The following is a 14,157-nucleotide window of genomic DNA, read 5'->3' as shown; positions in this document are numbered from 1 at the left end:
AATAAATAATGAAGAATTAAAATAAAAACACTTGACATTGACAACAGATTCCCCCCACCTCTGGTCTCCATGAAAAGCCTCAGTATCACATTTATTTCAGATCTTCATCTTTAGATTCCACATGGCTTCAATTCCCATTTCCCAACAAACTTAATTTTTTTCTTTTTTTTCTATTTATTAATTTATTTTTTATTTACTTCTTAGTTTAGAGGAAAAAAAGAAATTTTTTAAGTCCCTGAGAATATACAGAAAAAAATGGTATTTTTAGTAATATGCAGCGTCCCGGTCTCTTGGAAATAACTGATATACACGTATAGGTAGGAAGTAAAATCCCCTGAAAATATGAGACAGCCTTGGACTTTCACTGTGTCACAGTCCACAAGCTTTGCCTGGTTATGTGCACACTGTGATGATGGTCCCTGTATCATTGTATTGTGGGAGTGGTCATGACAGCTCCTAAAGGAACAGAAACTACAGGAAGATCCATGTGAAGTATTGGCAAGTTGTAGCGTCACAAATAGTAGCGCGCATGCGCTTCGCCAGCCTCCACAAGGGGAAAAAAAGGGGGTGTGGAAGGGTGGCAAAGAACAGTGATTCGCAGTAAACGGAAGTGGTCTGGAGGGGTCATATCCGCTTAAATCTCCGAGCAGATCGGTTCTGTTATTGTTGCCCGCACTCCACGAGAGTTTGGATTCTAACACTGAGAGCCCGGGGGCGGAAGTCGCAGGGAGGGGCACTGCGCGTCCTGTGCAGAGTTCTCTGCGTTGTTGTGAGAGGTGAGCGGCAGGGGCGCAGGGAGGATGCTGTGCTGTTGAGCGCTGATTTGTGTTGAGTGACAGCTGACACCACTACTGGAGGGATGCCCTGGTTGAGCTGGGGTGGGAATTCTATGGGAGTTGGGAGAGCAGGGTTGCTGAGAGAGACAGTGCAGCCAGCTACCGCAAGCCTGGGACTAGCGTCTCTGAGGGCGATCGCGCTGCTTTCTAGTAATAGCCTGCGAGAAGAGAACAGGCAGATACAAATGGAAAATGAGATTATTTGTGGTTTGGGCTTAATTTGGGAAAGCCAGCCATTCTCGGTCAGCCTGTGGCTTCTGCCAGCGGAACTAATACTAAGAACACATGGAACAAAAGCCAGGGGATTTGCATATGCACAGAAGAGGGCACAGGCATCAATGCTGCAAGTTGAGCCTTTGTGCAGGCAGCAAGGCTTGTAAGACCCGACCTTTTCGTTCCCAGCATGTAGTCTCCTGTAGGGAGCTATCGCTGCAAAACAAACGTTTAAAAGGCAAATCCTAATCCCCGGGCCGTTTTATGTGAGGGCTGGGACACGAGGCGGGTCAATGCTGCCTCTGCTGAGACCATATGGTCACAATAAGAGTCAGTGATTGGCACTTGAGCAGAAGGACCCTGTGTCCTTATTGGAGGATGTATGTTCCTTGGGTATCACTATTGAGTTTATTGAAGATTCTCTGAAAACTAGTAAATTGTCATCTCTGGTGAACATTTTTTGGCTACCAAAGTAATAACATTCTGGGGAACTAGGTATGCCCATTTTAACCCTGTGGTTAAATTAACCCTGTGGTAAGTCCACTTATCAGAGGTTACTTAAAGTCCAGAATAACAGTGAATATGTCCTGTTTACCATAAAAACATTGTGGACAGGGGAGAAATGTTTTGTGTGGAGGGCCTGGTGTTTATGTGCAGGGTTTCCAAGGCAGGGAAGGGATTGAGCCATTGAATTTAAGGAAGGGAAACAGGATGTCAACGTGGGCATAGATGAAAACGAAAATGTCTAGAAAGGCACAGAGAGCCAGGAGTGGCCATCACCACACCACACTGCACCACATCTCTGCTCTCAGAAGGCAGGCAGAAGGAGAAAGGGTTCTGGGTGCTGGGCACACAGAGACCGCCCGAGATCATGGCCACTGGGTGTGGTTTAGAGTAGGGAAGGAACGAGACTGGTCCTGCTCTTCCTCTTAGGGTGCGTTCTGGAACAGCCCATAAGCTTAGTTGTCATTTCTGAAAGAAATGGTTGTACCAATGTGATGGCATGGTTAAAAGAGCTCTCGTGAGAGCTGGGCACGATGGCGCACACCTTTAGTCCCAGCACTCAGAGAGCTGCAGGCCAGCTACAGCAACACAGTGAGGCTATGTCTCAAAAAGTTGGGGACTGGGGAGGGCTGTGTGTGAACAGCTTAAGAAAGCTCAGAAAAAGGAGCAGCCTGAAAGCTTGCTCGTTCTCATGTGTCTTTCTATGCAGGTTCTGAGGGCGGATCCCCAGTGCCCATGGTACACACCTGCGCCCTCACTGTGACAACAGCGAGGTTAATTCCTCATCTCCTCACAAGTCAAAGGTACAGCAGCTGCAGTGAATCCTTCCTAACTATCGTGTTTGGCGTGTAATTCAGGGAAGGGGGGTTGTTTGGGGTTTTAGCATGTGTGTTGTATGTAGTATATGCATGTGGGTGTGGGCATAGGTCAAGTCTGTAAGTGCACCTGCACTGAGGCCAGAGTAAGCTATTGAGTGTCCTGCTCCAGCCTTATTCCCGTGAGGTTGGGTCTGTCACTGAACCTGGAGCTAGGCTGATAGCCAGTGAGCCCAGAGGTCCTCCTCTCTTTGTCCCACACAGCACTGGATTTACAGGCATTTGTAGCCAAGCCTGCCTTTTTCAGATAGCTGGGGATTTGAACTCAGGGTCTTACGTTGGTGCAGCAAGCTCTCTTACCCACTGCGCCATCTTCCCAGACCCCAGATTATGGTGTTTGGGTTTTCTTTGTCATCACCCTGGTCAATACCAGACAGGGCTTTTCTGAGTATTGTCTGTTCTAGCATGTCTACACTGGGCATGTCTTGGGCACTTAGAAACTCATGGGCAAATGTTAGCTGAGGATACAAGGTCATTCCCTCACTGGGGCTTTCTGCTGTCTCTTTAGGTCAAAGGCAGGCCACATCAGCCAGGCTGGGGGATTTTTCTACCTCACCACAGCTGGCCTCTCTGCTCAGCTGCTCTCCTGGGAACCTCTAGCCACTCACCCAGCTTCCAGTTCCTGAGAAAATTGCATCTGCCAGCAAAGAGGCAAGAGAGGGAACATGCCTGCTGACATGAAATTGTCCCAGAAGGCCCAGAGACTGCACCCACAGGAGCAGGAAGGGTCCTGTGAGGTAAGCAGCAGCTGCCGAGGGCCCAGTTCTCTAAAACTGGAGGACAGATATGGGAAGTAGCAGATCCTGGGCTCCTCCGGCTAAGAGCAGAGCACAGGGGCCAATACTCCTGCACCTCCTAGTCTGTCATGTCACTCATTGACCTGCCTCCTGGCACTTAGGTAGATGCAGCCCTCAAACCTGTGCTCCCCACAATATCCCCAATCCTGTATCTTCTTGTCCCATTTCATAGCCACTGTTGTTTTGTGAATCTCTTGAAGGAGTTCATTTGCCATGGATGCGTGGCGGGTAAGTCTTAAGAGACGAGTGACTGAGGATGCCGTGCCAAAAATTAAGATCCATACTGTTTACGGCTCTGGAGGCAGTGAGACCTGAGAGAATGGAGCCAAGAAATAAGGCTGTCTTAGGGTTTTACTGCTGTGAGCAGACACCATGACCAAGGCAACTCTTATAAGGACATTTAGTTGGGGCTGGCTTACATGTTTAGAGAATCAGTCTATTATTCTCAAGGAGGGAACATGGTGGCACCCAGGCAGGCATGGTGCAGGCAGAGCTGAGATCTTCATCTGAAGGCTGCTAGCAGAATACTGGCTTCTAGGCAGCTAGGATGATGCTCTTAAAGCCCACACCCACAGTGACACACCTACTCTAATAGGGCCACACCTTCCAGTAGTGCCTGCCACTCCCTGGGCAGAACATACATAAACCATAACAGAGGCAGACTAAAGTCTCATGCAGTGACCAACTTTATTCCAAGCATCAGATAATTTATATTCAGAGGGTTTAAGGGGAGTCACATGTGTAAGGTGTGTCTAATCACAAGGGCAAGGTTTATGGGGCAGACAAGCCACACACAGCAAAACCATGTTTTTCCAGAGACACATAAACAAATAACAATAGCCAGTTGTAATGAGTAATCGGAAGTAAATTCACTCCTATCCACTTGACCTGGAAGGAGCATGAAAACCCATTCCAAGGACAACTCCATAGCTTTTGAAGAAACTGAGGTCACAGATCTTGTCTTGTCTGCTCACAAGCATTCAGACTTCTCACACAGCTCCACGACTGGACAAGATTCTTCCAGTACACCATACATGTCATTACTTATATATGAAATAGCTTGTCAGATGCATGCACACATTGTAGAGATGCACTGGAAATATTTCTGTAGCCGCACCTGTCCTTTGGCTAGAGTCAGTGTATAGGTTGGAAATCACTTCCTTACTCTCTGTGTGCTGTGTGGGTCAGAAACTTATTTCCTTTTCACTCCCTCTTCTGGAAATCCTGTCGTTTGTTCAAACTTGATTCCCCACTGTATTTTTTTAAATTATTGATTGTTTAGATTTTGTTTTCATTCATTGTAGGGGAATGGTACGTGCATACTCAAGCATTGTGTGGAAGTCAGAGGACAACTTCCAGTTCTCTCTCTCTCTCTCCCTCTCTCTCTCTCTCCCTCTCTCTCTCTCTCTCTCTGTATATCTTGGGGATCAAAGTCATGGTCAGGTAGGACACCAAGCACCCTTACCTGCCGAGCCATCTCCTTCACCCTAATTCTCTATATTAAAGTTTTTTTGTTTTTTCCTTTTACTGGCAGAATATTTATTTAACTTTCTAATCTGTCTAATAGTTGTTATTGTTTTGTTTGTTTGTTTGAGACAGAGTCTCATTGTGTAGCCTTCTCTGGCTAGAATTCACAGCCTAGACCAGATTAGCCTTGAACTGAGAGCAGTCCACCTGCCTTTTTCTTCAGAGCACTGGGATTAAAGGCATGCACCACACCTACCTGTTATTGTTTTAAGAGACAATTTCAAGCTTTTTTAAAAATTTTGTAATATATCTTTCAGTGAGTTGTCTTCTGGCTCGTGGATGGATTATTTATGTCCAAAGATCCTGGAGGTATTTTGATGTGGGATTTTTCTGAATTAGTGAAAATGAAAATGAACTCCCCAAGTTAAAATGATACAGTGCTGTCGATTTTGTGCAAACTCTTCAGTCTTGAGCGCTCCTCCCTCGCCTAGTTCTCAACAAATCGTGATAATTCACCACTCCACTGAGCTGCCTTCTCTGAAGCCTAGAATAATGTTAGTTTTAAGTGTCAAACTGCTTATTCCTTTGTGAAGTATTCGTGACAACCCATGTCGGGCTGCTTTGGGGATGAAAATCTGAGTGTACAAGAGATGGATATTTTTATGAACTTTCTTGACTTCTGAAATATTTCTATAGCACACATTATGTAATATATATTTATATTATATATGATTCATATAATATGGAATAGATATTTTCTGGAAAGCTGAATGATCTGTCATAGTAAAGAACCGCTGAGCTGCTGTGCTGTGTGCCCTGTCCACCTCTCCGGTGAAGAGTAACTCAGAATGGACTGCACTCATAGACTGCAGAATGGACTGTGTCTCATAGACTGTTACCTTTTCTGTTACAGAGATTGGTGTCCTTTGAGGATGTGACTGTGGACTTCAGCCAGGAGGAGTGGCGACACCTGGACTCCGCCCAGAGACGCCTGTACCAGGACGTGATGCTGGAGATCTACAGCCACCTCTTGGCAGTGGGTGAGCATGGCTGGCTCGGGGATCCAGGATGGGCTTCGTTGAAAATACTTCCTTCTTCTTTTGCTAGAACATGGCGGGATATCAAAAGTAGTTTTCCCCCATGCTTTGTCCCAATTACTTTTTGACACTCCGAGTTAATTACTCTGTGCCCAGTACAAGATATTAATTTTCCAATCAGCCAGTACAAAGCTTATTGGATGACCTCTAAAGCTACACACTAAGCAGATATTCTTCCAACTACAGGCTACCTTGTTCCTAGCCCTGGGGCCATCTTCAGGATAAAGAAAAGAAAGGAGGCACGGACAGGAGAGGCCAAGCTCCCACATCCTTGTTGGTGTCAAGGTGAGTGAGTAGGCCCTAGATGGAGGTGGATGGTATTAGAGGGCCGGCACCAGCCTTCCTCATTCATCCTCTCCCCTAGTGGTGGCCACCGAGCTTGTCTGCTTCCCAACTCTTTACAGCTAATGCTACAGTGCATTATGAGTACGGACCAGGGTTGTGGGCACCAGGCTTGCCCTGACACCACCTCTCTACAGCCAATCCTACAATACTTTGTAACTACGGACCAGGAGTGAGGACACATATCACAGTGGTGGAGTGGCAGGCTGACATGCAGAGAGCCTTGGGCTCAGTCTCAGTGTGGCAGAAGTATAGACAGACTGACAGCTGTGTCAGCATGGAGAAGATACACTTGTGAGATACAAAGCTTTCAGCATAGCTGGTGATAGTCTCATTGGATTTTTTTTTAAGTTAGTTTCGTTGTCTTTTTCTTGTGATAGCTGTCACGAGTTTTCCTCTCCTGGCCTTTCCCCTGTTGACCTCCTCCAGCCCCGTCCTGTTTGTTGGTCCCTCTCCTTGCTACAAATTGTCTCCTTTCTGCCTGCATGTCATATATGTTCCACTACTCTTTTTCTTTTTTCTTCCTCCTTTAAGATCCCCTTTTTTGAAGTACCTTTTCCTACTTCGACTCTTTATATACAACACATGCAGACATACCTATGCAGAAATTAAAATCTAGAGTCCACCTCTAAAAAAAAATGCGGTACCCTGTCTTCGAGTGCCACTTAATTCCCCTCGCATCATAGCAAGTCCCATCCATGTCGCTACAGTTGTCAGGATCTTGGTTTTTTTCTTTATGGCTAACTAAAAACCCATGAGGTGTGTGTTCTGCGTGTATGTTCTGCATTCTGTTAATGCTTTCATCTCTTGAGAGACATCTGGTTCCATGTCTCAGTGCAGCATAAATACGGCTCTGCAAACATGTCTGCTTATGTTCATACAGAGTCCCTCCGGCATATAGGCAGGTCGGTCTGGCCGGGTCATATGGTAGTCCTGTTTTTAGTTCTTTGAGGACTTCTTTAGTGGCTACAGCAGTTGACACACCCTGGAGCAGTGCACGGGGTGGGGGGGGTAGCTTTCCTTTTGGGTGTTTCTTATTTGTTTTTCTTTTTTTTTTTTTTTAAGGATTTATTAATTTGTTTTCTGTGCATGAGTACACTGTAGCTGTCTTCACACACACCAGAAGAGGGCATCAGATCCCATTACAGATGGTTGTGAGCCCCCGTGTGGTTGCTGGGAATAGAACTCAGGACCTCTGGAAGAGCAGTCAGTGCTCCTAACCACTGAGCCATCCCACTAGCCCTGGTTCTTTTCTTAATAGCCATTCTGACTAGGGTGACCTAGAATATGAGAGAAGTTTGAAACTGTGTTTCTCTGATGATTAAAAATATTGAACATGTTTTCAAATGTGTATTGGCCATTTGAATACCTTTTGAGAATTATCCATTAAACAGATTATTGATTGATTGGGGAATTTTTGCATAGTCTATATATTAATCTATAGTTATAACATGTTCTTTCCCATTATATAGGCTGCCTCTTCATTCTGGTGACTGTTTCTTTTGCTGTACGGGTTTTTATATAACCCCGCTTATCAGTTCATGGAATTTTTTTGCTGTGGTATTGCAGTCATTTTCTAGAAGTCCTAGCCCATATCTTATATATATATATATGTATATGTATATGTATATATATATATATATATATACATACACTGTAGCTGTCTTCAGACACTCCAGAAGAGAGCATCAGATTTCGTTACGGATGGTTGTGAGCCACCATGTGGTTGCTGGGATTTGAACTCAGGACCTTTGGAAGAGCAGTCAGCGCTCTTAACCACTGAGCCATCTCACACCCCCCCCCCCCCATGCCTGTATCTTTAAGCTTTGCTTCTCTCTCTTGGTAGCAGTTCTAGAATGCTATCTATTGTATTAAGATTCTCAGTCTAAGTTGTTTATCGGGGCTTAAGAGACTTGCTGCTCTCCACAGCACCAAGTTTGGTTCCCAGTACCCATACGGCAGCTCACAACTGTCTGCAGTTCCAGTTCTAGGGGATTTGATCCCCACAGACACTATCAGCAAATACCCACACACATGAAACAAAGTAAATAAACATTTTTAAGAAAAGAGAAAGATGGGGATTCAGCTTCATTTTTTTTACAGGTTGTCCCAGCACAATTTGTTAAAGATGCTTCTTAATATTCTTAATTCTTGAATGTGCTTTGAAATTTTTTTCCTAAGATGTTTTGTGTCCATTTTTATCAAGGGAATTATTCTGTAGTTTCTGTTGTGGTTGTTGTTGCTGCTGTAGTTGTTGTCGTTGTGTTGTGTCCTTACAGTTTTGGTATTAGATGCCAACACTAGCTTCGTACAGTGTCTTGTAATGTTTCCCCCCTTTCTCCTTTATGAAAAGGTTTAAGGAGTGTTGCCGTTGCCATTGCCGGGTCCTGAAAGATTTGGGAAGATCCCCCAGTGAATCTTCTCTTGGGCTTTTCTTTGCATGCAGGTGCTTTACTGTTGCTTCTTATGAATCGATTTTGTTTATATCTTCTTGACTTAATTTCCTTGGGTTTTTTTCTTTGTTTTATTGTCTTCTTTTGTTATTGTTTTTCAAGATGTGGTCTCATTATATAGCTCTAACTATCCTGGAACTCACTCTGTAGACTGGGCTGGCCTTGAACTCAGAGATCCACCTGCCTCTGCCTCCCAAGTGCTGTGATTAAAGGCATAAACCACTACACCCAGCAGGGTTTTAATTTTCCTAGGTCATATGTGACAACAATTTTAATCATTTACTCTTAAATTTTTTTTTAATTTTTTGTTTTTTAATGTAAGATTTCTAAGTACTCACTCCCCAGTATGTTGTATGCCTGTGGAATCTGTTGTAATATTCTCTTTTTCCATTCTAATTTTATTAATTTGAGTCTTCTTTTCCTGTCAGTTGGGCTAGGAATTTTTTCGATCTCACTTTTTTTTTTTAAGTGTGTATGGTTGGGTGTTTTGCCTGCATAAACATATATACACCATGTGTGTGCAGTGCCCACAGAGGCCAGAAGAGGGCATCTGATCCCCTAGGACTGGTGTTTCAGTGAGTTGTGAGCTGCCATGTGGGTGCTAGGAACTGAGCAGTCAGTGCTCTTAACAACTGGGCAGTCTTTTGAACCCCAATCTCCTTTTTTTCCTTCTGTGTATTCTGTTAGATCTTTTTTTTTTCCATCTACTTTAGATTTTGCCTTCTTCTTCCTCCTCTTCCTCTTCCTCCTCCTCCTCCTCCTCCTTCTCTTCCTCCTCTTCTCCTTCTCCTTCTACTTCTTTGAGACCTTTACTTGCATCATTAAGTTGAACTCTCTCTGATTTCTTGAATGTAACTATCTCAGATACCACCTTTCTCTTGGAACTCTCTGAGCTGTATCCAAAGATCATGGTAAGTTGGCATTCCTCTTCATTTTGTTCCAGAAATGCTTTTATTTCCTCCCCGATTTCTTTGTGACTCACTGTTAATTCAGAATATACTGTTCTATGTCCATGTATCTGTGCGGTTTCTGTGGTTTCCTTTCTGGTTGGCTTTTAGTTTTGTTTCATTATGGTCTTGTAAGATGCAGAGCATTTTTCCAGCTTTTTTTGTATTGCTCAGATCTGTTTTGTAACCTAGCATACGATCTGTTGTTTGGTTTTTGAGGAACTTCCATGGGCTGCTGAGGATTGTATTCCATTTCTGTTGGATGGAATATTCTGTAGATATCCCTTAGATATATGTGATCAGTGTTGTAGATTTTTCTTATTTATATTTATCTGTGTCTGTGTGTGTGTGTGTGTGTGTGTGTGTGTGTGTGTGTGTGTGAATTAATGCCACATGTATCAGGGTTTCCACAGAGGCCAGATGAGGATGTTGGATCCTCTGGAGCTGGAGTTAACAGGTTCCTGCTGTGGGTGCTGGAAACTAAACTCCAGCCTTCTACAGAAGCAGCAGATGCTTATAACTGCTTATATAGAGTTGAGATCAGAAAAGTAAGGAAAGGCCACTATATGTGTAAATTGATGTTTAAAAAAAAAAGGAAAATTTACTGATCTTAGGTTATGGTTCAGAGATAGAGAATACTTTTCTAGATTAAGTAAACTTCCATCCCTAACAACAGTGACAGTGAGTCCTCAACTAGATGAACAAATGGGCCAAAGGCATGAGTATGCTGTTCTCTAGAACTGATGAAGTCCTCTGCTCTGTTGGTCTCTGTTTGCTTTCAACTCTTGGCTACCTTGTAGCAGCCTTAGCACTTTCTTCCCCTACCCCTCACCTCACTAGGTCTCCTACGTGAGTCAAATTCATTGCCTTCGTCCAGACAATCTTCCCCACAGATTATCTCAGCCATCTTTACCACTGATCTAAGAATTCACATTACTGTTTCTTCATCTGTAAACAAGGAAAGCGGTTGTAATTGCTGTATGAGATGGTTTGTGGGATAAAATGAGTTCGTTTCCATCATAAAGAAAGTTGCCTGGTAGTTAAGTGTCCCACGGCTAATGTGTGGCGTGTCATAAGGGATCTAGGCATGCTCTGCTCGTTGGCATAAGTACCTCACAGGTTTTTTTTCTTCGTGTTGTTTATTAACTCTGTGATTTCTCACCCATCCTGTTCACTGTGCATATTCTTGTCATCTCTTTCCTTCTCCCAGAAGTGGAATCAGAGTTTTACACTCCTCAGCAGAAAGCGTCTGAGAAGGCAGCGTTCCAAACTAGTAAGGCGAGCGCAGTCACAAGGCATGGCTTGTGGTGCTCGATTTTAGAAGAACTGTGGCAAGATCCTGACCCTGCACAAAGAGATGGGCAAAACCAGATCCCACCCTGGAGTCCTGGTGCTTCCCTTAACAAGAAAACAGCGAGAGCAGACTGTGGATGGAAAGAGCCGGGGAAGACCACTCCCTTCGTATCTAACCTTTTTTCTACACAAAAGGGAGCTCCAAGGTTACTTGCAAAACGTTTGAATCCTAACCTTGAAGCAAATGGTGAAGAACAAGGCAGTGTCACAAAACAGCTGAATGATATTATTACATCTGCTCACCTCCTCACGCAAGACTCTTCTAATGCTAACTGTACAATTCGTCGTGAAGGATGGAATCCATGCAAAGGTAACCAGTGCAGAAAAGTCCCCACCCAAAAACAACAACTGACAGAGAAAGAAGCTCATTCTCGTGAGAAACTAGATGAAAGCACGGAATGTAGAAAAGTCTTCTATGACGAGTCTGCTTTCTGTAAACACCAGGCAGCTCAGGCTGGGGAAGGACCTTTTGTCTGTCACAAGTGTGGGGAATCCTTCCTCCAGAAGACAGAGTTTGCCTCCCATCAAGAAACTCACCCAGAGAAACCTTATGAGTGTCCCGACTGCGGGAAGTCATTTAGTCGAACGTCCAACCTGCAGGTCCACCATCGAATTCACACTGGCGAGAAACCTTATGAGTGTCGGGACTGTGGCAAATCATTCAATAATACATCCCAACTGAAGGTACATTATCGGATACATACAGGGGAGAGACCTTACGTGTGTCCCGTATGTGGGAAGGCCTTCAAGCAGAAGTCAATTCTCAGCACTCATGAGACAATTCACACTGGGGAGAAGCCTTACAAATGTACCGCTTGTGGGAAACTGTTCAGCTGTACGTCCCGACTGAAAGTGCACTACCAGATTCATATGAAGGAGAAACCTTATGAATGCGGTGACTGTGGAAAAGCCTTCAAGAGGAAGTCAAGCCTCACCGTTCACCAGAAGATCCATATCAGACAAACACACCACGCATGCAGCGAGTGTGGGAAAACGTTCAACCAGAAGTCCGAGATCAGCACTCACCAGAGACTTCACCTGGGCAAGAATTCTCACAGATGCAGCGACTGTGGGAAGTCGTTCACTTACGCATCCCAACTGAAGATGCACCATCGGGTTCACACGGGGGAGAAGCCCTACAAGTGCCGGGACTGTGGGAAGTCCTTTACGTACTCATTCACGCTGAATGTGCATCGCCGAATTCACAAGGTGGAGAAGCCTCACAAGTGCAGCGTCTGTGGGAAAGCCTTGGCGTCTAAGTACCAACTGGAAGAGCATGAGCGAATTCACACAGGAGAGAAGCCCTATGTGTGTACCGAATGTGGAAAAGGCTTCCATGGTAGGTCAGGTTTCCTAAGACATCAGATAACTCACACTAGGGATAAACCTTTCGTCTGTCATAAATGTGGGAAGGCCTTCTTTCAGAGGTCACAGCTGACATCTCATCAGCAGACTCACACAGGAGAGAAGCCTTATACGTGTCATTACTGCGGGAAATCATTCAGTCACACATCCCAGCTGACGGTCCATCATCGAATTCACACAGGGGAGAGACCTTACAAATGCGACTACTGTGTGAAGTCATTCAGCAATTCCTCCCAACTGAAAGAGCATCTCCGCATTCATACCGGGGAGACGCCCTATGCATGTTCCGAATGTGGGAAGGCCTTCAGCCGACGATCGTCCCTCAATCTACACACGAAAATTCATACTGGAGAAAAACACCATATATGTAGTGAGTGTGGGAAAGCCTTTAGTCAGAAGTCAGTACTGCGGACACATCAGAGAATACACACTGGGGAAAAGCCTTACAAATGCAGTGACTGTGGGAAGGCCCTGGCTTCAAAGGGCCAACTTCGAGATCATCAGCGGATTCACACTGGCGAGAAACCCTACGTGTGCCCTGAATGTGGGAAGGGTTTCTTTGGCAGGTCATCTTTGCATAGACATCAGATAACTCACACTAAGGAGAGACCTTTTGTCTGTCAAAAATGCGGGAAGACCTTCATCCAGAAGTCAGCACTGATGTCCCATCAGCAAATTCACACAGGCGAGAAGCCCTATGTGTGCCCTGAATGTGGGAAGGGCTTCTACAATAAGTCATCTTTACCTAGGCATCAGATGACTCACACTCGGGGGAGATCTTTTGTCTGTCAAAAATGTGGGAAGGCATTCCTCCAGAAGTCTGTGTTGAAATGCCATCAGCGGACTCACACTTGCAAGAAGCCTTAGCAATGCCATAGGAAATTGTTCCATAATACAACCCACTGAAGGGCCCTCATCATCTCTACATAGAAATGCAGAGAGCATCCCAACTGGATGTGCAGCACTGGGTCTAGAATGGAGAGAGACACTACTGTGTTCTGAGTGTTAAAAGGCTTTTAACAGCATGTCAGATTATAATAAATAGCAAGCAGCTCATACCAGACACAGTTCTTTTCAGGCTCAGTTTTTGTGTGAAGCACATTTCCTCATAGTCTATAAGCATATTCCTAACTGAGGTATAATCTTTAAATTACTTGAAGAGAATGTTTTAAAAGAATTTATTGGGGCTGGAGAGATGGCTTAAGAGCACTGGCTGCTCTCCCAGAGGTCCTGAGTTCAATTCCCTGCAACCACATGGTGGCTCACAACCATCTATAATGAGATCCGATGCCCTCTTCTGGTGTGTCTGAAGGCAGCAACAGTGTACTCACATACATGAAATAAATCTTTTTTTTTAAAAAAAGGAGTTTATTGTACATTATTTCTTCTGTACTTTAAAATATCTAGATATACACTGCTTATTGATAGACACATTATTTGTGAGAGACATTTGTAATCTGATTTCGGGTTTTCATCCAAGGAGGAAACCCTAAAGCAATGGGCTGAGAAATGTTTCTCTATAGAAGATGGCAAAAGACACATTTGTTACCAGACTATAGGAAAATTTGGGGGATTTTCGTATCAACGATATTCCTATTTATTGTGGGATAATAATGTTTCTATAATGCAAGAAAGGAAACAAGATACTGTTCTCTGTCAAAAATGTGACTAATATGTATGTCTGGTTGCACACTTTTGTTTATATGACATCAGTACTTACTTATGTGCTACCTCAGACTAGTGGGGTTTTCCTGACCAGTTTCTTCTTTTAAGAATCTAATTTGTGCCGGGCGTGGTGGCGCACGCCTTTAATCCCAGCACTCACGAGGCAGAGGCAGGCGGATTTCTGAGTTCGAGGCCAGCCTGGTCTACAAAGTGAGCTCCAGGACAGCCAGAGCTATAAAGAGA

The 14,157-nt window shown here is 44.4% G+C and overlaps 1 protein-coding gene across 1 annotated transcript; it reads left to right on the top strand.

Moving 5' to 3' along the window:
* Positions 1-590: 590 nt before the first annotated feature.
* LOC110298336 (uncharacterized) lies at positions 591-13,592 on the top strand. Its single transcript, XM_029479556.2, has 6 exons — positions 591-776; positions 2,263-2,356; positions 2,937-3,165; positions 5,606-5,732; positions 5,976-6,074; positions 10,742-13,592. The coding sequence occupies exons 3-6, from the start codon at positions 3,094-3,096 to the stop codon at positions 13,114-13,116; spliced, it is 2,673 nt and encodes an 890-aa protein (XP_029335416.1). The 5' UTR covers positions 591-776; positions 2,263-2,356; positions 2,937-3,093; the 3' UTR covers positions 13,117-13,592.
* Positions 13,593-14,157: the final 565 nt, after the last annotated feature.

This window comes from Mus caroli, unplaced genomic scaffold (genome assembly GCF_978045245.1).
Source record: "Mus caroli unplaced genomic scaffold, Mus_caroli_1 scaffold_8, whole genome shotgun sequence".
NCBI lineage: Eukaryota > Metazoa > Chordata > Mammalia > Rodentia > Muridae > Mus > Mus caroli.
The sequence above is the reverse complement of the archived record's forward strand: the minus strand, read 5'-3'. Positions and strand labels throughout refer to the sequence as shown.